Source organism: Hetaerina americana, unplaced genomic scaffold (genome assembly GCF_022747635.1).
Source record: "Hetaerina americana unplaced genomic scaffold, ioHetAmer1.1.p SCAF_47, whole genome shotgun sequence".
NCBI lineage: Eukaryota > Metazoa > Arthropoda > Insecta > Odonata > Calopterygidae > Hetaerina > Hetaerina americana.
In genome coordinates this window covers 3619682-3641760 of record NW_027287063.1, presented here as the reverse complement: position 1 = coordinate 3641760, position 22079 = coordinate 3619682, and the positions used below count along the sequence as shown (strand labels likewise).

The 22079-nt window shown below is 39.0% G+C and overlaps 2 protein-coding genes across 2 annotated transcripts in view; both read right to left on the bottom strand.

The window, feature by feature from the left end:
* On the bottom strand, positions 1-5620 carry LOC139693330 (proteasome subunit alpha type-1-like). Its single transcript, XM_071591442.1, has 6 exons — positions 5577-5620; positions 5139-5198; positions 4263-4453; positions 4030-4189; positions 1318-1527; positions 1-495 (listed from the first exon to the last, which is right to left on the bottom strand). Exons 1-6 carry the CDS (start codon positions 5577-5579, stop codon positions 286-288), a joined length of 834 nt encoding a protein of 277 aa, XP_071447543.1. The 5' UTR covers positions 5580-5620; the 3' UTR covers positions 1-285.
* A 9807-nt stretch (positions 5621-15427) lies between these two features.
* The window catches only part of rk (G-protein coupled receptor rickets), a 153017-nt gene continuing 146365 nt past the window's right edge, over positions 15428-22079 (bottom strand). The window contains exons 15-17 of the mRNA XM_071591471.1: positions 16777-17432; positions 16255-16548; positions 15428-15975 (exon numbers count right to left, since the gene is read on the bottom strand). Coding sequence (XP_071447572.1) covers positions 15428-15975; positions 16255-16548; positions 16777-17432 — 1498 coding nt within the window. The remainder of the gene's footprint in view (positions 15976-16254; positions 16549-16776; positions 17433-22079) is intronic.

Genomic DNA, 22079 nt, shown 5'->3' with positions numbered 1-22079 from the left:
TGATGCCCAAAATATTTATTTGAGCTAAAAATAATGGATTAACACATAAAAGTGAAAATATCTCAATAAATGCATAAACGAGAATTACCAATTACAGTTCCAATGAGTTTCCCTTAATATTGTCTTTTGTTTAAACTTTATTAACAAATTTAGCATCTGAAACAATGCATGAAGCTCACATCATCATTGTATTCCATATTCAGCCAACACAACAAGCCCACAGCTCATTAAAGATCGATGGCTCCCGGGACAGATTCAAAATACTCAGAAGTTAATCCACGCTGTTTACTCCGTGTCCATGGCAACAGCTGGTTGCGGCTCCGGCTTCTCTTCCGGCTTGGGAACGAGCCGTGCCGTTGGAGGCGGCTCGGTCTCCCCCCCGCCACCCCCTCCTCTCTTCTCCTCTCCCACAATTGATGTGAGGTAGCGAGATGTCTCATCCTCATCATAGATGGTGAAGGGAGTTCCCTTGCCAACCACGCCAATGGAAACATTCTTGAAAGAGAGCGGTGTTTTGAACATCAATGCACATAAAGAGACAATACAAGATTTTAGGCTGAATATGTGAAGCTCTCCACCCATTTGGGGCCAGGTATTCCAGGCTAATAATTCATCAAGGGACACGCGTGTGAAATCTGGAAATTCAGTGCTGTAATAAATATATTACTTAGCCTGCCGAAGAGCACGAATGCGGCACATGTTATGGAAATCCTTACAATGCACGTGCATGCTTATTCATACATAAAACACAATTCAACCAACGAGCACTTTAGAAAGCATCACATCAATGGTTTATTACAAAATCATGAATCTTTCGCATATTCTGGGAGTATCACTTCACTTCTCTGGTTATTCAGAGGTTTCCACTATTTTTTGAGTATACACTGTCACATTAGATACAGAATGTCTGTAATAGGAGTGAATACTGCTGGAACAAATATCTTGATCACCTCAGGTTGTATCATGTCAAAGATTTTCATTTATTTCAAAATGGATTTAAATTTTACCGATGAAAATGTAATTGCTAAGCTTATTTATTTAAACAATGATGAGGCAAACACTGCCCTTGACACTCAAGAATGCAGCAGTCACAGGCTAAAATTTCAGAGGAAATTTTTTTCACATAATGCAATACCAATGCTAAAAATAATGATTAAAGTAACAAGTTTTGCATGAACACATGGAAAAATTCTTCAACAGGCCGATCAAATGCCCAACGAATAACTCTGGGGATAAAATCAATTTTCTATTTAAAGAACTGCATTCCTCTCAGATCAATGAACTAATCAGCATGAAGGCACTCAAGACTAAACTCACCTTGGTATTAAGCTCCACTTCATTGGGCAGAGTATCCCTCAGAGCACGTAGGCCATGCTTAACAAGGTCATCCAAACTGCATTCCAAGAACTTGTCCAAGTTCTTCTCCAAGTAGGTACGTGCACTCTGCGACCGCGAGCCAATGGCCATGGCCTTGCAGTCAAAGTAGTTGGCCGAGGGGCAAGTTTGATAGATGTGTGGGCCTTGATCCTGCAAATAAAGGAGGCATACATTCCTGAATTATGTCATTAGCCATCACTTACTTACATTCTAATGCAATGAATCAAATATATGCATAAATAGCACTAAAATTTTATTAACTGATTCAAACTTTTTTCCCATTAAATACTTAATATCAGTTATTCAAAATTATCAAATTCTAAATTGATGGAGGCATTTTTGTAACGTACGAGTGAGTGCAAAATGACCGATCATACCGACGTCACTTTGAGAGCTGCATTGCCATCATCATCAGAAGGATGCTTTGGTCCAAGCTTTTGCAAACCACTGCAATCCACCAATGTCAATCATTGGTTCTGAGAAAATCTTGGGTTTAAAATATGTACAATCCAAAAGAAGGTATGTATTGAATTGAACTTAAATTCTATTTAGAATAGGGTTCTTAAAACCATTGAAACTTTTTGGCAAAACTATGAAATTTTCCAAAAAAATGTCCGTTTACAAAATGGTGCACGAGAGCTGGAAACTTGAATTCATATTTGTAAAAGTCAAATCCATTCAGAGTTGGATGATTTCGAATACTTGTAATCAATTATGTCCATCCTCACAAATTTTTTGATTGGCACAATAGATATTATGTAGGCTATAGATTACAATGGGCATTGGAATAGTTGACTGCTTTTGGATATCTTTAAGGGCCATTAGTAAAAAAATGCTTATATCTTTTGTTGTCTCAGGCGTAACTTTGTGGAATTTGCATAACATATTGAAATGTAATGAAATAATTGACTTTGTAATTCCACACACTTTTTTGTGTGTGGAATTACAAAGTCAATTATTTCATTACATTTCAATAGCTTATATCTTTGTTGGGGCAAAGAGAAAAGCATGGGCAAACAATGCGCAAGTGAATTTGACAGTCAATAGATTCCATTGATTTTGATTACATTGCATATGTAAAAATATTTGATGCAAGGGATGTCCCCATCCCAATTAAAAGAATCAAAAGAAGTGCTTATATACAAAAAGAGGGACTGTATTAATGATTTAAACAACTACAGCCATTCAAAATATATTTGCTACAATAATTGAAAAGGTAATGTTTCATCAAATAGTGTCTCACCTTGAAAAAAATCAAAGTGACTTTTAATAAACAAGTGACAGCTACACTTAAATGTAAGTAAAAGTAAAATGGAGTACTTTTCATGAAAAAAGAATGTGACTGGTGGTAAAACTTAATGATCAATCAATTGAGCGGGCAAAAGAACGTAAACTTTTGGGTAATTCTTTGAATGCAAACATTTCTTAAGATATATACGAAAAAGCCTTATAGCATAAGCTCAGTTTCACTTGCTATTTATTTCTACACCTGCATGAGACTACAAGTGCAACAATACTACTTAATTAATGCAATTGGGGAAATGAATTCAGATATAACCTATAGTGAAATATTTTGGAGTGCAGCCGCCGTTTCTCTGACAATCTTGGAAATGCAAAAGAAAGCCACCAAATAATCATGGGAAAGCCTCATTATGAGGCCTATATTCCAGGAATTAAATTTACTACCTCTCCAATGCATACATACTATGCTTTATAAAATAATCTTTTATTCCCTTAACTCTGACTATAGTCACCATTGTACCAAAGGAAGGCACAGCATTCATTATGCGAACAATGGAACTAAAGCACTGAAATCTGGAGCCAAGGAAATGGGCGTCAGATTAAACATTTTACCCATAAGTATATGGGATACCAAAGGAACTACTACTTATGAACATACATTAACAAGCTATCTACGATTCAACATGTTCTATGCCATTGACCAATATCTCAACAATATTCCTTATCATAGAGTCCATTCTTTTAGTTTATAGCTATGCTCTTAAGTCTATAAAAATTTGATGTTTCAGGCGTGATATGGTGGAATATCATAATAAATTACAAAATGGCAATTTTCCACAAAATAAAGTTTATTAATGCAATCGGTTTCAATGTAAATTTCAATGTATGATAAATGCAACTGGACCTGACGATGTTGTAGTTACACTGAAAACGGTTGCATTAATGAATTTCATTTTGCGGAATATGGCCAATTTTTAATTTGATCTTAGTCTAGTTGATATTAATGCTCCGTGATTTTGAATGGATATCTCTGTGTATTCTACATTTAATATTTGAGTGCATTTACATTACATTTAATGTAATTGTTAGTGCCATATTTTGCATCTCAATTGAGCTTGTATGCATTTCACTCCTTTATGACGTGCCTTATATCATGTACATGCGAGACACCATCTGCCTGGAATTTTTGTAATATGATCTTGGGGCAAATAATATGTACTTTTATTATTATTGATATGTCCTGAGTTGACAAAGTTGTAATAAACGTTTCGTAACAATATAAAGTGATGATGACCTAATACGTTTTGTTAACAAGTTAATGGTTCATGACTTCACAGATTCATAAATTTAAATTCAAGAACTAACACAATTAATGTCCTAAATATTTTGCAGAGTCAGTCTTACACTTACATCATAGCCAGCCACTAAGAGACCAACGCCATATGGTCGCCTGTCATAGCGCTGTGTACACACTTGCATCTTATTTCCAAGATTTGAGATGAGGCGTGTGATGGGTAGAGCAGAATCATGGGAATATCTATGATTCAGGCACTCCGTCCTCATGTACCGGCTGTAAAAATGAGAGCTTTTAGAAAATGATAAATGTCAGAAATAAGTATTAGTAAGAGGAGTGCCCCACAAACCTCAGAATCCTGGCATCAGCAGTTAACCCTGCAATGCTTATCCCTAAGTGGTCATCAATGGGAATGACCTTCTTTTGATGAGCAGAGAGCTCTGAAGATGCTCGCTTTAATGCTATTAACACAGCATGGGTTTTGTTTTTCAAACCTACAGTGGCAGAGCCCAATTTCACGGCTTCCATTGCATACTCAACCTGAAAACAAGTATAGACAGTCAGCATACAAACCGTCATGTAATATAATTTAGTAACTACTAGAGGGAATCTATTATGGGTAGCTTTTAATATCAAATACAACTGCAAAATTAAAGGCACACATCGTATCGAATATAAAAATATTACTGCGCAGAATCGAAAGTACAGGATTTATCATTTAGTCAGTCATCATCACAAGGAACTAATATATGCATTAAGGATTCATAGTAGTGTTGAATTCACTTTACGGTTAACAACCTTTAGCAGACTAGGCGTAGTGTTCACCGCATCTAAAGGGCGAGGAAGAGTTGACAATATGGCAACTTCCCTAATATTTCACAACAAAAACCACGAAGTTTACAGTAAAAAAATAATATATAACGAAATATTAGCGGTGGAAGAAAACAAGCTGAACATTTGTGACAACCGGGAAATGGGGAGTAAAAAGAACTAACTATCCATTTAAATCTTACACAACTTTGTTATAACAAATTAGGTATGTACACGAAAGAAAACTTATTTCTGACATTAACTTGAGGTGAAATACATGAAATTATAGCATATGAGAATCATCATTTAATTATATATCCACTTAACAGAAAGACATTAGTGGAGGATATAACATTTTCGAACAACGAAAAGTACGATATTATACAAAGCGAATGGAATTTATATATGCACTTACTTGATGCAAACGCCCTTGCGGGCTCCACACGGTCACATCACTGTCGTACTGGTTTCGAAACTAGAGAATAGAGAATATAATTTCATAACTTGGGCTTATACACATGCAATGCAACACTAGGTCAAGAAAAATTAACAATCATACGATATTAACATTTGAAATAATAAGACTTCAAACATATTCAACAACCTTGCCTATTCTATAAGGATAAATTTCAAAGAAAGAGGGCAAAATGTAAGGGAGTGTTGAAATTATCCTGAAAACTCATTACTGTCGAAGCTATGCTATCTCCTGTTGGTTTTTACCTTTATCTTTTATACACTACGGACCAATCACCAAAACATTGTAATATAAATTGTTTTCATTATTAATACACAGATTAATTACAAAAATGAAAAAAAGTGTAAAGAGTTTTGAATTAAAATTATGCTCACTCACCATTTCTGAGGTACTCTGCCGGTGACAACTCGCTAGATGGCGCAGTGGAGCATATTTTGTTTGTAAAGAATAGACAGTCGTAAAGCTCTCGGATTCAATTGGTTCACATTGTTTCGCTCAATGCAAAGTGTGAGAATGACAGAGCAGGAAAAGCAAGTTTTAGGTTACTTTTTCATGCATCAGTGGCAATTATAAAAAGTAGCCGGTAACTTCATGAGATAGTTATTTAATAAAATGGGTTTAAATTTGGAGAAATATTATAGCAGTGCCAAATGAATAACATACGCAGCCTTAGCCTAGATGCTATAGTGTGGAACATGAAAACATACCCACGCGGTGTAAACATATCCAATGCATTTCAATTATATACGCCTCATGTCAATACCATGAGCGTATATTTAATGGAGTTACATTGTCCTGAAAGTGCGGAATTATTAATAATTTGGTTGAAACAACTCGTACCGCAGTGACTAGGCAACTGTCGTGCAACTAGGTTGCTTGTGCATCCCCAAATATTGACTTTGTCCTTTATTTGTTGATCGTGGGAAAAATGGCATCTTAATCTCTCTGTTTTACACTTAATCTCCCTAATTTTATTTACCTAACCGCTCCAGCCATAGAATGATTGGCCAAATAAAACATTTTCAGCATCATTGCTAAATAGAAAGCCTTCCAATTTTTACGAGAGATTCAATCTGCAGTTTAACCTTAGCTCCGTGAGTAATTCTCAACTAATATTTCTTCTAAAAAGGGAAAAGGTCAGCCGTACTCGTAATAGTGGGGTTGAACTTTTCCCATAACATTCACACGGTCTTAGTTGCCATTTCTGTTAATTCATAATATTTTGTTGACAGAATACAGAAAATCCAAGATGGATCTTAAATGAACATGATGTAGGGTGCTTAGTTTCCCCAAAAACCCCTCTCCTCTCCCACCACACCTAGCACTTCCTCTTTTGTTTTCTTTTCCGTCCACTTCACCTTCTCCATCCCCCCTCACACCCACATTTAAAAAGCCGCCAATATATAAGCCTATCATCTTGCTTCAACGACTTTTTTCTGGGCTGTACATAGCTATGCTTTATATCAAATGTTTAAAGAGTCTCTTCTTAACATCCTTAATCAATGTCCTCATCAATTCCCTCTTTGTGAAAGCTTCTTTGTCTAACGTAATTCTCCTTATGTCCCTACTACTTCAACCATTTTGGTCCAAAACTCTCCCGAGATGAGTAAACTTTCCCACCTGCTCTAGTCTATGTACTCCTATCTTAATATTTTACTTTGCTTTCTTCATTCTTGAAAATTGCATAACCTTGGTTTTGTTTACATTTATTTTCATCCCATATGTATCGCACTGATTCTCCAATGAAACCAGCAATGCTTACAACGGAGAAACAATAAAATAAATATCTGAACAATAAAAATGAAATATATCTGAAAAATTTTGGAATGCTAATTATTGTGGTGTTGATATCTATAAATGCCAATATCAACTTAATGTAATTTATACCCGATTGTAATTGTTGTTTTTCTTTTATAATTATGGAAGCAATTTATGTTTTTTGCCTTTCTTCATGTAAAGGGTTATTCCCATTAAATAAATAAACTAAAGTTTGATCATCTGCAAATGTAATTGATTACATAGATTCCTAAAAAACTCTTGTTCCTATCTCCAGTTCTTCCCATGCCTCTTTAAACAAAAATCTGGGAAATTTGAACTCTGCAGCCTTGTAAAATAACAAGTTTTGAAGAATAACCTTTCACTTACAACCTTCTGTTGCAAGTTCTTATTTCCTTGTTTGCTGAAGAGGGCCACCTAGAGACCGAAATATGCACATCGGGCATACACCCTCATCTTTCTTTGTTTTTTGCTACCCCTTGACTTTGCTCAATTTGAGTAATATTCTCCCATTATTTAGGCTCTCTTTAAATGTGTGAGTGAGTGTTTCCCTGAATTCTTGTGAGTGTGTGTGCTCTGTGTTTGCCTCTGGCATGGAATTAATTCCTGTAAACATTCCGGGATAGTGGGTTTGTGGTCATGATCCAGGCATCATTAGCAGAGTCCCTTCAACCCTGCAAAGGATCCCATTTTGGGTTGAGTGTGTGTGTCTGTAGTTGGTTAATACTTTGTTCTTTTGCATGAGTTTTGGTGTGCGTGGCCTTTGTTCCAACTTGCAGGGTCTTGATCACGACTTTGTAAGTTGAAACCTGGGTCTTGGATGTTGCAATAGTTGTGTTGAGCAGATTATTTTCTTTTCCGATTTTGTGTCAATGCCACCTCCTTCCTCTCCCTCCTTCCCTATCTCCGCTCCCCTCTAGCCTCTCCTCTCCCTTTCCTCTCCCCAACCATTCCTCTCACCCCTCCTCCGCCTCCCGTTCTCCCCTTCCCCTGGCCCCCTTCCCTTTTTCTTGCGCCTCTCACCTCTACTATTCCAGCAGTCATTACTTCTCTATCTTCCGATGAAGACGGAGCAGAATTCCGTCGAAATTATCATAACGTGTGAGTGTTCCTTTTTTTGTGTTTCTATATTGTTTGTTACTGTGTAATGTACTATTCGTGTATATTAGTGCTGCGTTCCTGTATATATAATTATAAAAATATATATATACATATATATATTATATATATATATATATATATATATATATATATATATATATATATATATATATATATATATATATATATATATATATATATATATATATAAACCGCTGTCGCCGCTATATATATATATATATATATATATAAATAAACCGCTATATAAATTTTTAAATAAACCGCTGTCTTGGCTACATCCACCCAATAAGTCGTGGATAAACCAACATGCTGCATTAAATATTTTGTTATCAATTATTGATAGCTGAAAATGCTACAAAGTAGCTAATTATTAAATGGTGGCAGTGTTACTACTCAGGCATTTTGTTGCTTAACTTATACATCCCCTATGATGGGATGCAGTCAAGGTGTTATCACCTGAGGTTTTGTAATCTTCTTTCCAGTAAAATGTACACATATTACCATTAAACACAGGAACAAAACCATTGTAAACAGCCTTTTTGACTACAGATTGGCACTGGCATTTGGCACATATTTAACATTATGGATCCTTTCAATTGAGACCACATCATTAATATGTAAACATTCTATATACACACTATAGAGCTTCTCATCTTAGGTATAGAAAAAGAATGTTCAGATTTTATAAAGAGAAAGGCAGGGTATGGAGTCACATGTGAAATATACAATATAGTGGTTTTTATTGACAATAAAGATAAAAGTAATTTAAAGCAACATATGAAGACAGGCATAATAAAAGCCTCTTATTTTCTACTTACTATATTTTTTTGATCTTTTACATAGTTGTTATTTTGTTAGCTTCCCAGCATCTAGAAATATGGTCACCCAAGAATGGCAGGGGTTGAGTCACAGCATTCCCTAATTTTTTATGGTAATAAATGTAAGCCCTTGATGCCACTTCAAGACGGAAATTGCCAGTTTTACTGTTGCACGGCATGAACATCGCCTGCATTACTGAGAGTACTGTTAAATAAAAACATCAATACTAAATTTAGGGATTTTGCTAGTATTGAAATCAGAGGTATGATGGCTGAGTGAGTGGAGTATTGGCTACTGACTGGAGGCTGCGTTTTGGCCCAATAGATAAGGGGGTTGCTGTGGAATTGGCCGGACCACACCATTTATTACAAACTCTAGGTCTTTGCAGCAAATTTGCTGGTCCTTGTAATACATGAGCTGTCCCTAAAAAGTAGAATACATCTGAGAAAAAGTTCATAGCAGATCTGAGTATAAATAATTAAAATTCTTCAAAATAGCACAATTGGTCATTGACACACCAATGCCAGTGCCCCTGCCTATCACAGTACACTTCCCGGAAGGTATCAATGGGAATCTCTTTCAAGCAACCTTGCACCTTGCCATGGCCTCTTTGATGTTATCCAGTGTCACAAAATGGTTGCTTCCAGGCTCTGTTTCATTCTTGAGAACCAAAAGAAGATTGGCGGTGCCACATCGGCTGCTGGGGCAGCATTTCCCCACCTTTCGCTTGGCCAGGTACTTGCTACTTAATGAGGAAGGTGGAGAGGGATGGCATGGCATTGTTGTGGTGCAGCCTCTAGTTGGCAAAGCTGGTGCTCCAGTGGCTTTCTGATGCAATGCACTCTTTTGGGCAGCCTTTTGAGGACTTCTATGTGAATCTTCATGTTTCTTAGTCTGCCCTGAGCCATTGATGATATTTTGCACGCACTTACTTATGGAGCAGACCCCATATATCCTCTGAAGGCAAGTTTTGGGTAAATTTTATCTGAAATTTTCAAAAATATTTAACTTAAGGGGCTAGGCAGTAGTATTAAATATTTATTGATTTCATTCATATTTTTCATGGATGATGCTAATACCAATTGGAAGCTTTTGTGGCCGTGGCAAATCCAGTATGGAAAAATATGGTTATTTCTCATCCTAATGAGTACCTTTTTAATCTTCCCTTAATAGGAAGCTTATATGCATTGGTTCATGTATTAAATTACTGTTAGACTCATGCAACACCATCATATCATGTGTAAATTTAATTTTTACTGAATATTTCTAATCTTTTTTGCTTTTTCTTAATCTCATTATAATTTCTTCCATAAATACATACCTGTCACACATTCTTTTTGAGTTTGTGGCTCAAAATAAAGGCATTGAAAATTCATTCAGTAATAACCAGAAACTTTTGGTTAGTCAGACAAATTGTCAAGAAATTTTAAAGTTGAGTCAATACTTTTCAATAATAATAATTTATTTATTTTGATAAATGGTACAACTGTATTAAATGTCGTCAATATGGTCAATATATATCATCTATATCACTTAATGTACAAACATAAGTTCTTAAATGTGATAAAGATTGTCACAAAAGAGTTCATCAAATGAGTGAAGTGCGTTAGCAAGTAACTAGGTGTGCACTCTATTCTTGAAATTCGGGATAATGTCTGATTTCAGCTGAGTAGGCGAACAGTTAGTTATGCAGTCAAATGTTTATGTTAAGAAATGAGTTGCAAGTTGAGGACAGTCTGCATTAAGTAGTATTTAGATTCCTTTTACTCCTTACGGTGTAGAAATGGATGTGAGATCTGATTGGTAAATTTCTGGTGTAACTTTCACATGAAATAGAACCTTAAAGACGTATAAATGAAAATCAGTTATGATTCCATGTCTAATAAAAAAAGGCATCAAGGAATTGCATGGTGGTATATTATGGAATCATGTGGTAGTATATTAGCAAAAGAGCGAATTTGTAGTGGCAAGTTTGTTTAACATGTGTGGAATGACCCCATAACTGAACACTATCACTCAAATGAAATTGGAAGAAGGCATGGTATAGTGTTAAACGATACTCATTTGAAATGGGAAAGTTGAGTTTTGTCAAAAACTAAACAGTTTTACTCAGAGTATTACAGATCTGACTGATGTGGTTCTCCCAGTTAAGTTTTGTATCGATATAACTTCTTAGTATTTGAATAGCTTCAATTTCAGTTATTTTTGATTCAAGACTGCTTGCAATATTATGTGTTTTTTTAGTATTTAAATGTAAATGATAAATATCAAACCATTCCTTAGTCTGTCTGTGGGCAGTGCTAGATCATGTCTTTTGACAGTTTTATACAAAATTTTATACATCAGCATACAAAACAGATTTAAAGTTCATATTAAAGGGAACATCATTAATCATGATGATGAAAACTACTGGGCTGGGCACCGAGCCCTGTGGGACAAAGGGCATTCTAATTTTATTTATTTTACTTTAAGAGCTGCAGATTGACAGCCATCAAGTTCAACCAATTGGTGGCAATCATCCAAGTATGACTTAATTAGTTTCAGTGCAACTCCCATAACACCATAATATTCTAGCTTTGATAGTAATATTGAATGATCAACTCAGTCGAAAGCCATACTAAGATCACATTGTGTCACAGGGACTGATTTCCTCTCTTCAAATGGATTAATGACATCATTGACTATCGACTCTATAGTCATAGCTGAAGATTCCCCAGATCAAAAGCCATTCTGTGATTCAGAAAACCGATTATTTGACTAAAAAAATCACATATTTGATTTTTCATTAGACCTTCCAAAATTTTACCAAAAACAGAGACTATGGAAATGGGGTGGTAATTAGTTAAATCACCTCTCTTATAGACTATTACTATTTCAGTAAAGTTTAGAGCAGTCGGAAAATCTCCTGTCTCAAAGTATAAGTTTAGTAACATATGTAATGGTTCTGCAATGAACACAATAATGTCCTTGATTAGGGAATTAGGCAGACCATATATGTATATCCTTAGTGTTTGATTTTTAAAGCTTTTTTTACAGTCGATATAATATCGAATGGTGTAGCAAAACTCTGTTAAAAATATTTGGAGGAAGATTTTGCAGCATATTGCCAATATTGGCAGCATCAACTTTTTCTGAGAACAAATTGCCTTAAACAGCTTTTAAGAAAAAATTGTTTACAGTGTCTGAGGTAAAAGGAAAATTTTATTTTGAATTACCATGACCAACTTCTTCATTGATTACTCTCCATACTGCCTTTTGTTTATTTTTTTAATCGAAAACAAAATCCTTATGTGTTTTATTTTTTGCACATCTAATTGACTTAAAATAATCTCTTATGAGCATATTTCATGTATGTCTCTTGGTCATACAGGCTTCTACTGGTTTTGTAAGAGTAGTTGTTGTAACTAAGTAAATTGTTTCTAAAAGCTCATAACTCCTCAACACACCAAAAATTATTTCTAGTTTTGGTGAGCTTACAGCTTAGTATTTTTTTAGGAAAGCATTGTTCAAAAATGACTAGGAAATTACATAAAAAATTGAGAAAATTAAGTTGCTCTACAGAGCCTGGATAAATACCATGCCAATTGATTAAAGATAGTAGCAGTTTGAAACCAATTCTGAGGACTTCTCTCCAACAGCCACGGAATCTGATATCTGTAACTGATGACCTAAAATTATGATACATTCTCTTAAATAGTCAAATGCTCTCTAGACAATCTAGGTACTGCCTCTCACCATTATTGCCATGCATGAATGTTGAGTATTTAATCCTTAGCCAGTGAGTCAGGTGCTGCATTTTCATATTTCTCTTGATCTACTTGACAAAAGGAATAGTGGAAAAAATATGTATCTAAAAAGAAGTACCTATTACAACATAACATTAGTCTCAATGTTACGCAATGTACTTTAAGAGCATTTAAACAAAAAGGGAGAATGTGAGATATGCAGAGGGATGGCTAAATAAACACATAAATGGGTAAATAAAACACAAATGTAATCACAACCAATTCTCTTTAATATTTTATGAACTTTCTTCTCAGTGGCTAAATTAAATAAAAATACCCTTACATCTTCTTGACCATTTTTTCAGTAACACTCAAGGAAATAATTTCCTTTCACAATCAACAGAATGGAATCATCCAACAGTGAAAGCATCCATGGCATAGCAAAACTAGACCATTAATATGGCAATATTTAATGGCATCACCTATCATTTCTTATGACTCTTCTTAACAAGGGTATATATGAAAAGCATAGCTCACTTCAAAACACATCACTCATTGACATTTTGAGCTAGTTAAGAGTACTCATTCAGCAGGCTGAACTGTGGACATATAACATATTAAATGCAGAAGAAAACCTGCAGCTTTTTCTGTGCTACATTAAGTGATATTTTGAACATGCAAAAAACACCATTATGGCGTGGAAATTTCATTTCACACAATTAATTTTGCACTGTTGTGGCATAAATAGGACTCCTTGAGATTGAAGAATTGACTCCATGCTCATGTCAATGGCCCTTTTTTAAAAAAATATTTAAAAAAAGAATAATGAGTCATGAGGCGAGATTAATCCATAATAAGTGCATCGAACATTGTCTCGCATAGTTGCTACTGGCACTTCATTAGGATAAATAAATACATATTTATATGAGTTCAACAGTTATAATTATTGGTAGACTAATTTTTTCATTAACATGAAAAGTTTAAACGAGAGGATATTGTTAAGTTTAGATAATATTCCGTGAAATATTTTCTAATGGCTCAGTAACAAAGGTGCGTGCTATTTTAAGGGCAATTTCTCACCCTCTATCTCTTCAAACATTTTTAACAACCTTTAATTGGAAAACTATTATCAATACATTGATTTATTTACATATAAAAGTCAATGGATGTGAAAACTAAATAACAAACACTGTTTTAAAAAACAAAGATTACAACAAGTCAGTTAAACAAATCTGCCCCTAAACAATTGTCATTTCATTTGAAAAGAATAATTTAATTAGTATTACAATAGTATTTCAAAAATACTCCATTTATAATAATATATATGTATATATTTCACAGTTTACTTTTTTATCTCTAACAGTAATATCAGTCGGCCATCTTGCAATGGAATTAATGGAGTTGGGCTTGGGATGAGCACCGCCTAAGCTATCCTTTCTTCAAAATTTTTCCTTTATGATAAAAATATCAACAGCTATGAAAAGCGGGCAGCTTCCCTCAAAAAATTTTGGGCAAATGGCATCTAAGACCAATGCTAATACAATGCAATTGCACACCCATGAAAACATTCAGCCCATTGCACTCTTTTTTAAAAGCCAAAGAGTTTTTTCTTGTTTAAAATCTCAAAAGAGGAGTAGAAAGAGCTTGTATAAAATAAAGGAACCAAATGCTAAAGAATATACTCACCATCATTTATACACACAATGCAGCATTAGGAATAGTCAGTATTTATGTAAGAAATTATTGTCAACTTCATATACACACTGAAGTTAAGATCATCTGAGTTGCAATTTCATGCAAAAATGAATACATTCAGCTGATCTAATCTTTTCTATCATCGAGAGAGATAGGCATTCTTCCTGAGAGACAGAGAACATTGAGGTCAGATACATTCTCAACAGCAGTTAGGGGCTGAATTTTTATGCCCAGCAGTCTGTTCTCTCAGTCGCCCGGACATAGTTTACACTCAGCCTATCGCAGTCCACTCAATTACGTCTCAGCCAAACCTGCATAATATTTTAAAAACTTCAGTTTATTACAAACTTGTCAAACCAATCTTAAAACTGGTGACTTTAACTCCTTGATTTCGGTCATGACATCTTTTTGAAGGCCTTACCACAATATCCCACTCCAGTCATTCCCCCATCAAGAATGAAGGAAATTCCAAATGACGAAAAATGCAAACTTTTTTCTTTCAGCTTAAAGGCTGTCATGCATACATGATTATATAATTTATATTATTTTACTATTGACAGGGGATATCTTTATGAGAAAATCGTAAAACATTCTTATAACTTGGCAATACTTCCCTTTAGAATGTTTTCTTTGGAAAAAAAGAAATTCCTCGTAAACAAACAGTTACCACATACCACAATACCCATTACTGTAGTGATCACATATTCCTGGCTGAAGGAGAAGAGATGGAGATGTTCCATTATTATTCCTTTTGTAGAATCTCCTGCTCACATCATGGATACTGTTTAGTGTAGTTGTGCTTAACCATAATATTTTTAATGATAGTAAATACACTTGAGGGGTCCTGTTCTACAGCACCTACACTTAATAAAGTAAATATCTCACATGTACATTCCATCAATTGACAGGATTTTCACAGAAAGACATATAACCACACTATTCGATTCGAAGGTCAACGCTGAAGTCCTTTGGGCCATCGCTCTTCAAATACTCCTCCCCTGCACCCCATTTCGTAAAAAAGGTATAAAAACGTGCGCTTCATTCACCCGCACCGGTATTTTGATTCCCAATTCGCTCTCGCCCCCTCGGCTTTCACGTGGGGTGGTGGCCCTCCGCCTCCGCCCCCGAGCTCCCGGGGGACGAGGGCGACGACCCCCGGGCGGCTCCCGGCCCTCCCGCGGGCGACGGCAGAGGGCTTTGCGGAGAGCGGCCCGCGGAGGCTCCCCCCGGCATGCCAGAGGGGAGCGAGTGACTAGTCTGCCCCGTCGAGGCCCTCCTCAGCGGAAGCAGGGCCGTGGGGCGGCTGTCCAACAGCTGCAGGGCCACCAGGGTCCTCGGGGGACTCGACAGGTTAGAGGAGGGCCTCCTCGGGCCCGCCCCGCCACCCCTCGCCGCCGGCAGCGCCACCAGCTTCACCGTGGGCAGGCTCCGCCTCCCGGGGGGCACGAGAGGGGCCCTGGCGGCGTCCTCTTCGTCCGCCTCCGTGCCGGTCTCGTCCTCGTCCTGCTGCACACTGCCCTCCGCTGCGGACGGGATCGTCGTGAGGAAGCGCACGGCCAGCCGGCCCGGGGAGACCGGCGGGTCGTCGGCCGACACCGCGCTCTGCCGCGTCAGCCTCGGTTTGGGCCGCGGGACCGAAGCCAGCACCGTCCGGGTGCCATGGTGCACGGCCGCGGTCCAGTCCTGTGCCGCCGGGGGTGCTGCCGCGCCGGCGAGGAGGTGGTGGTGGTGGTGGGGAGGGTTATGGTGGTGCTGGGGAAAGGCAGGCGCCGACGTGGAAGGCGGGGAGTGGTGCTCGGGGCTGACCACCGCCGAGTTGGGGCTGACGGAGCGCGGGCGCGAGAGGGAGTCAGCCGCAGCGGCCGCCGTAGCCGCCGCCGCCGCGATCGTGGCGGACGTCGCGGCGGCGGTGCAGCCCGAGGCGCTGGACCTGGACATCCTCCAGGTGGCCGTGCTGGCGCTCGTCGCCGTCCCGGAAGAGTCGTTCCTGGAGCTGGAGAGGTTCGAGTCCTGGGACGTCTTCCTGGTGACCAGCCAGGAGGAGCGCTTCTTGGGGTCGAGCAGCCGGAGAGGCAGGCCGCAGTTGTTTTGGCGCCACGAATCGGAGCGTGAGGAGCTGAAGTTCTCGGAGGAGACGGACGAGGCCCTCTTGTGCTGCTTCTGCTGGATCTCGGCGATCTGGTGGGCGTACTGGTCGGAGCGCGCCCGGGGGCCGCCCCCGCCGCGGTCCCCACCGCCCCGGCCGCCGTCTCGCCGCTCCCGGTCCCGCCTCCGGCCGCCGTCGCGGTGGCACAGCAGCCACGAGGCCTTGCCCAGGAGCCAGCGGCGGGCGTTGGAGCCGGTGGCGGTGTCCGAGGGCCGGCCGGGGCGGAGGCGGGCCGAGGAGGTGGACGCCACCGGGGCGGAGGAGTTGGATGAGGTGGAGGTGGTGGCGGCGTTCTGCCCCGACCCGCTCGCCTTGCCCCGCGCCATGTTGGGAGTGGAGGCCACATGCGGGCCCTCCACGCCTCCCCCGACGGCGTGAGCGTGGTGCCCGTGGGCCAGGAGCTTGGCGGTGCAGGTGCAGGGGACCTGCCCCCCGGCGTGGACGTGCTCTCGAGAGGAGCGGTCGACGAGGCTGTTGGTGTTGGCCGGCGTCTGCCGGTTGCTGAAGTTGGAGGAGTGCCGGCACCTCCCGATGCCCCTCGTCACGCGTGACTCCTCGATGGCCTTGCAGATGAGAACGCAGTCCTTCTTGAACTGCTTCGTGAGGATGGCGTATAGGAAGGGGTTGCAACAGGAGTTGAGGGGGAGTACGAAGACGGTGAACACCTTGGCCTGCTCCAGCGAGACTAGTTGCAGGCCGAAGGCCGCCGTGAGGGAGAAGAAAGCTATTGGTGACCAGCAGAGGAAATCCGTGAAGACCAAGAGGGCCATCCTCTTCGCGATGCGCGAGTCGTTCGAGTTCCAGGCCTGTGAGCCCCTGATCGCGCAGTACATCTTGAGGTAGCAGCCCATGAGGATGAGGAAGGCCACTCCATTGATGAGCATCAGGAACACTACATACGCCAGACTGTGGGGTCGCTCCGCCTCGAACGGCAGGCAGACGGCGAATATTCTGAAATTCCAAGCATTAATAGAGATGATGAAATCAGACTTCGTCTCTTTTCGGGATAACTAGTTCGGCAGTCGACGCAGAATTTTGCACTGAATCCATATTAAAGAAAGGCCGAGCAATTCCAAGAAACTGCGGGAGATGCCGCAACAGTAACTTTCAACTGAGTCATCAGCTAATTATTCAGTATAGTGCAGCAAAATCATTCGCCTTGATCGGGATTCGAACCTGAATCCCTCGATGTCCGGCCGAGTGCTTTAGCCAGTTAAGCTATCGAGGCTTCCTCTTCCATTCCGAACTTTTGGGGGCTTTAAAGGAACAAGATGCTGCAACGAAATACCGTACATACAATGTCACATGCATTCGTAGTCGTGCGCAATGCGTCGCAGTCCACGAGGTTAAAGGCGAATGATTTTTACACTCTGAAATTGTTTCATAGTAATGCACATACAGCGGATGACTCCGTTTAAAGTTACTGTCGCGACATCTCCCGCAGTTTTTTGGAATTTGTCATAGGTAAAACACCCCTGTTGTTTATAGTTGGTTTTAACCTCGTGGACTGTGGATGCCCGTGACATTGTATTTCGTCACAACATCGTGTTCCTCTAAAGCCCTCAAAATCTGGGACTGTAAGAGGACGGTAGCTTAGCTGGCTAAAGTACTCGGCTGGACATCGAGGGACCCGGGTTCGAATACCGGCCAAGGTGAATGATTATTACACTCTGAAATTGTTGCATTGTGATACCAAAACAATCGTTGAATAATTACCTTGCAGTGTGCCTGAATCTAATAACCCGTTTCAAGGTAAGAAGCAATACGCTCCAGTTAGTTTTCCTGTTCTATTTATGCCATTAACCCGATGAAATTAAAAAGAACCTACGTACAATATGAGCGGTGTTTAGTTTCCATGTGAACATTGTAATCGTCAAAATAGCTCTAGTCATGGCTCTCTGGAGCTTTCAATTGTAACTAAGTCAATCGCAAAGATACACGGGTATTGAGCGCCCGTAGAAAATATCCGAAAAAATCACAGCGTCAATCGTATAGCTATTTCGGCTCTTGATCATATGATTGTAGCAGAACGTAATAATGCCAAATTCCCACTCGACATTAACACAATTAATTTTCTATTTATTTAGATTTTGAGTTTTAGCTGTAAGGTCAAGTGTGACTATATTTAAAAAATATAGACAGGATTGAATGCTAGGCTTTTTCCGTAAAATTTAAATAATAATCACAAAAATAGGATTTGCAACAGGATTTGAAAGTCTATATTCTGAACATTCTTACATCTAATATCTTTAGGTTTCCTTGTTAACAGAAATAAAATAAATTGGAGATGGTCACACAACCCTTTCCCGAAGGCTTATGATACTTGATTAGCTGGGGAAGTTAGGCATGAGGAGGAATCGATTCCTTATCCAGAAATACATTCATTGTACGTTTTGCACGAATTGGGGACGACTTCCCCCGGACCTCATGCGAGGAAACACTCCGGAGACCTCTGGATTGCCGACTATTCAGGATAAAACGCGAAATGCCATCTGCTCTGCAGTTTCATTCCATTGGGATGAAATGTTTAAATAAATAAACAAATTGTCGATTTTAGATTAAATATGAAGTAACACGGAAATTAATGCATGAAAATTAAAACAATGTTCCCACTCTATATTCAATCTCTGTAATTCAATCTCTCTAATTGGCACACATTGGAAGTTAATTGTCAGGAGACAGCACCCGGTTAAGGGCTTAATTAAATTTGTAAACATTTTCAACAATTATTTTCGGAATATTCTCTTCAATATTTGGATATTTTCTCTTTAATTAACACTTGTTTAATGCCAGTATTTGAATAACAATGTATTAACTTCATCATTTGAATATATATGTATCTACTACATAACTACTTACATTGTAATAGGCGAGTTTTCATTGGAAAATGTATGGGTCCAATAGAATAATAGTGAGAATGGAAAATGGCCTAAAGGAAAAATGGAGGTGTGAAACTTGCCAGACAAGATGTTGCTATCACTGAACAGAAGAAGTTACCAGGGATAGAATGGATGATTGATTGGAAAGGTATTTGTGGTCCCTTTGTGGCAAGAATATATACACATTGAGAATGAAAAAGTGGAAAAATTCCAGAACCATGACAGCATTTGTGAGGATATACTCAGGCAGGTTCCTTCCTTATGAACTATATTCTTGGCATGATGCATAGGCTTGTGGATTCTGATGACCTCATGCACTGAGCTGATCAAAAGTTTGCAGATAGCAGCCAATCCAAAGGTGGTCTATGCAGCATCTTTTCCTCAGTAAGGCAATTTCTGAGTTGAGTCAGATGCATTTACAGCCGCCTCACTGAATGATTTGAGTAATGGTGTCATGTTAGAAGCACTAATGAGGAAGGCAATGGGAAATCACCTCAATTAACTATTCTGAGAATCATTGCTTGATGTAGATTAAGAGTAAGAGCCCAGGTGGGACTCAGCCTGCAGGGCCAGGTGTTGTGCCTGGTAGCAGGCAAAGCAAGGCTTTTATGGTTGTTATCTCAAAAAAACCTTTCAAATGAGAATCAATAGTAGCAGCAGCATAGAAGAACCGAGGAAGACTGAATAAGTTAGAAAAGGGACTTAGATTGTTAGGATGATGCTGAGGACAGGGAAATAGAAAATACAAAGTGAGAGATGGAGAGAGGAAATAAAGGGATTTTAGGTCCACATATGTGAGGTGAGATGTCAAGATAGCGGGAATGAATGGAGTGATAGATATAGAGTAATATACAGTGGAGTGGAGGAGAGCCAGCGAGGGGTTGTAATAACATGGAATAAAAAGGTAAGAAGAATTTCAGTAAACAGGACCAGCAAGTGGTAATATTATTAGAGGAAGTAAAGGCTGAACAAAATATATCACTGTACAGGTATACGTGTTGCCAACCAATCATAGGGAAGAAGAAGTCGCCAGGTTGTAGGAATGTGTGACCAGAGGTAATAATTGCAAGTGTTATTGGAAGGAAACATTTGATAGTGACAGGGAACTGGAATGTGACAGAGGGGTTTGGGGATGACAATTAGGTGGGAGACTATGGTTTAGGAACAAGTGATGACTGCATGGAGAAAGCAATAAAGTTCTGAAGGAGACAAAAGTTAATCATAACAAACACACGGTTTACTAATATTCAATTTTTCCCGGCTCAACTTTGTGGAAGTTCATGTTTATTAAATGAAGAACACAATGTATCTTTCCACTGTCCTTCATTCACATACAACTAGTTTCAATACTCAAGCATCATCATCAGGTACCTTTGGTACCTGATGATGATGCTTACAAGGTACCTTATGATGATGCGTTGAAACTAGTTGTACGTGAATAAAGGACAGTGGAAAGATACATTGTGTTCTTCATTTAATAAACATGGTTTATGCATCACAAAAGGCATAGGTGCCCATAAAAATGCTGGGGTACTCAGGAAGATATCAGTTGGACTTTATTACGATTAGGCATTGATTTAGGGACAGCATGATCAATTCACATAATTTCCTGGGAGCGGATTTGGATTCAGATCATAATTTAGTATAAATGAAGTGTAGTATAGGATTAAAAAAAGATTAAAAGGGAAGATGGTTTAGAAAATGGAACATAAGAGCATTAAAAGGAATGACAAGGAAGGAATATCGGTAGGCTGTAGAGAAAATCATGATTGAGGAAAGGGAGTTGGGTATTATAGAGGAAATATGGAAACATATCAAAAAAGGGATATTGAAAGCTGCAAATGAATCAATAGGGACAGTGAATAGGAAAAGGTAAGAAAACCTTGGATTACTGGTGTGATCATTAGACGGATAGGCAAGAGAAGGAATTGGAATATCGAAAACACAGAGTTAGATAAAAAAAGAACAATCAATTGAACAATAAACTGAGGTGGAAACTAATAGGGACAAAGAAGCTTGGTGTAAGATGCAGTGTGAGGATATGCCAAGTACACAAAGGAAGGGTGAAACTTATGCGCTTTACAGAAAGGTGAGAGTACAGCCTGGACGCAAGAAGGGGAAATCCTCTCATTCAGTACAATAAATCCAAGAAAATTATCAATGGAACCAGAAAAGATGTAAGAGAGATGGAAAGAATATATAGAGGACTTACATGGCTAAGACAGTAGGCCAGCAAGTTAAGACATGGAAACAGAATATGGTGTAGATGAAGATAGCTTACATGCAAGCTTACTCAATGGTGCGATAGAAAGGGCATTACAGGAAATGAAATCAAATGAGGCTGAGGGAGTGGACAACATTCCTTTAGAACCACTTAGGGGTTTAGGAAAATGGGGATGAGGAGCCTATATGGACTGATATGTAGCATATATGAGGAAGGCATCATGTAAGGACTACAGAACAATAAGTTTGATTTTCCATACAGCTAAAGTGGTTCTCAGGATTATCAACAAAAGAATGGAGAGTAGGGCAAATGATTACTTAGGGGATGATCAGTTTGGGTTTAGAAAGGGGAGAGGTAAGCGTGATGCCATTGCAGTAATGAGATTATTAATCGAGAGAAATATAAAATTCAACCAGGAGGTATTTGCCTGTTTTGTAGACTTTGAAAAAGCATTTGATAGAGTGAATTGGGGAAAACTAATGAGTATATTGTAGA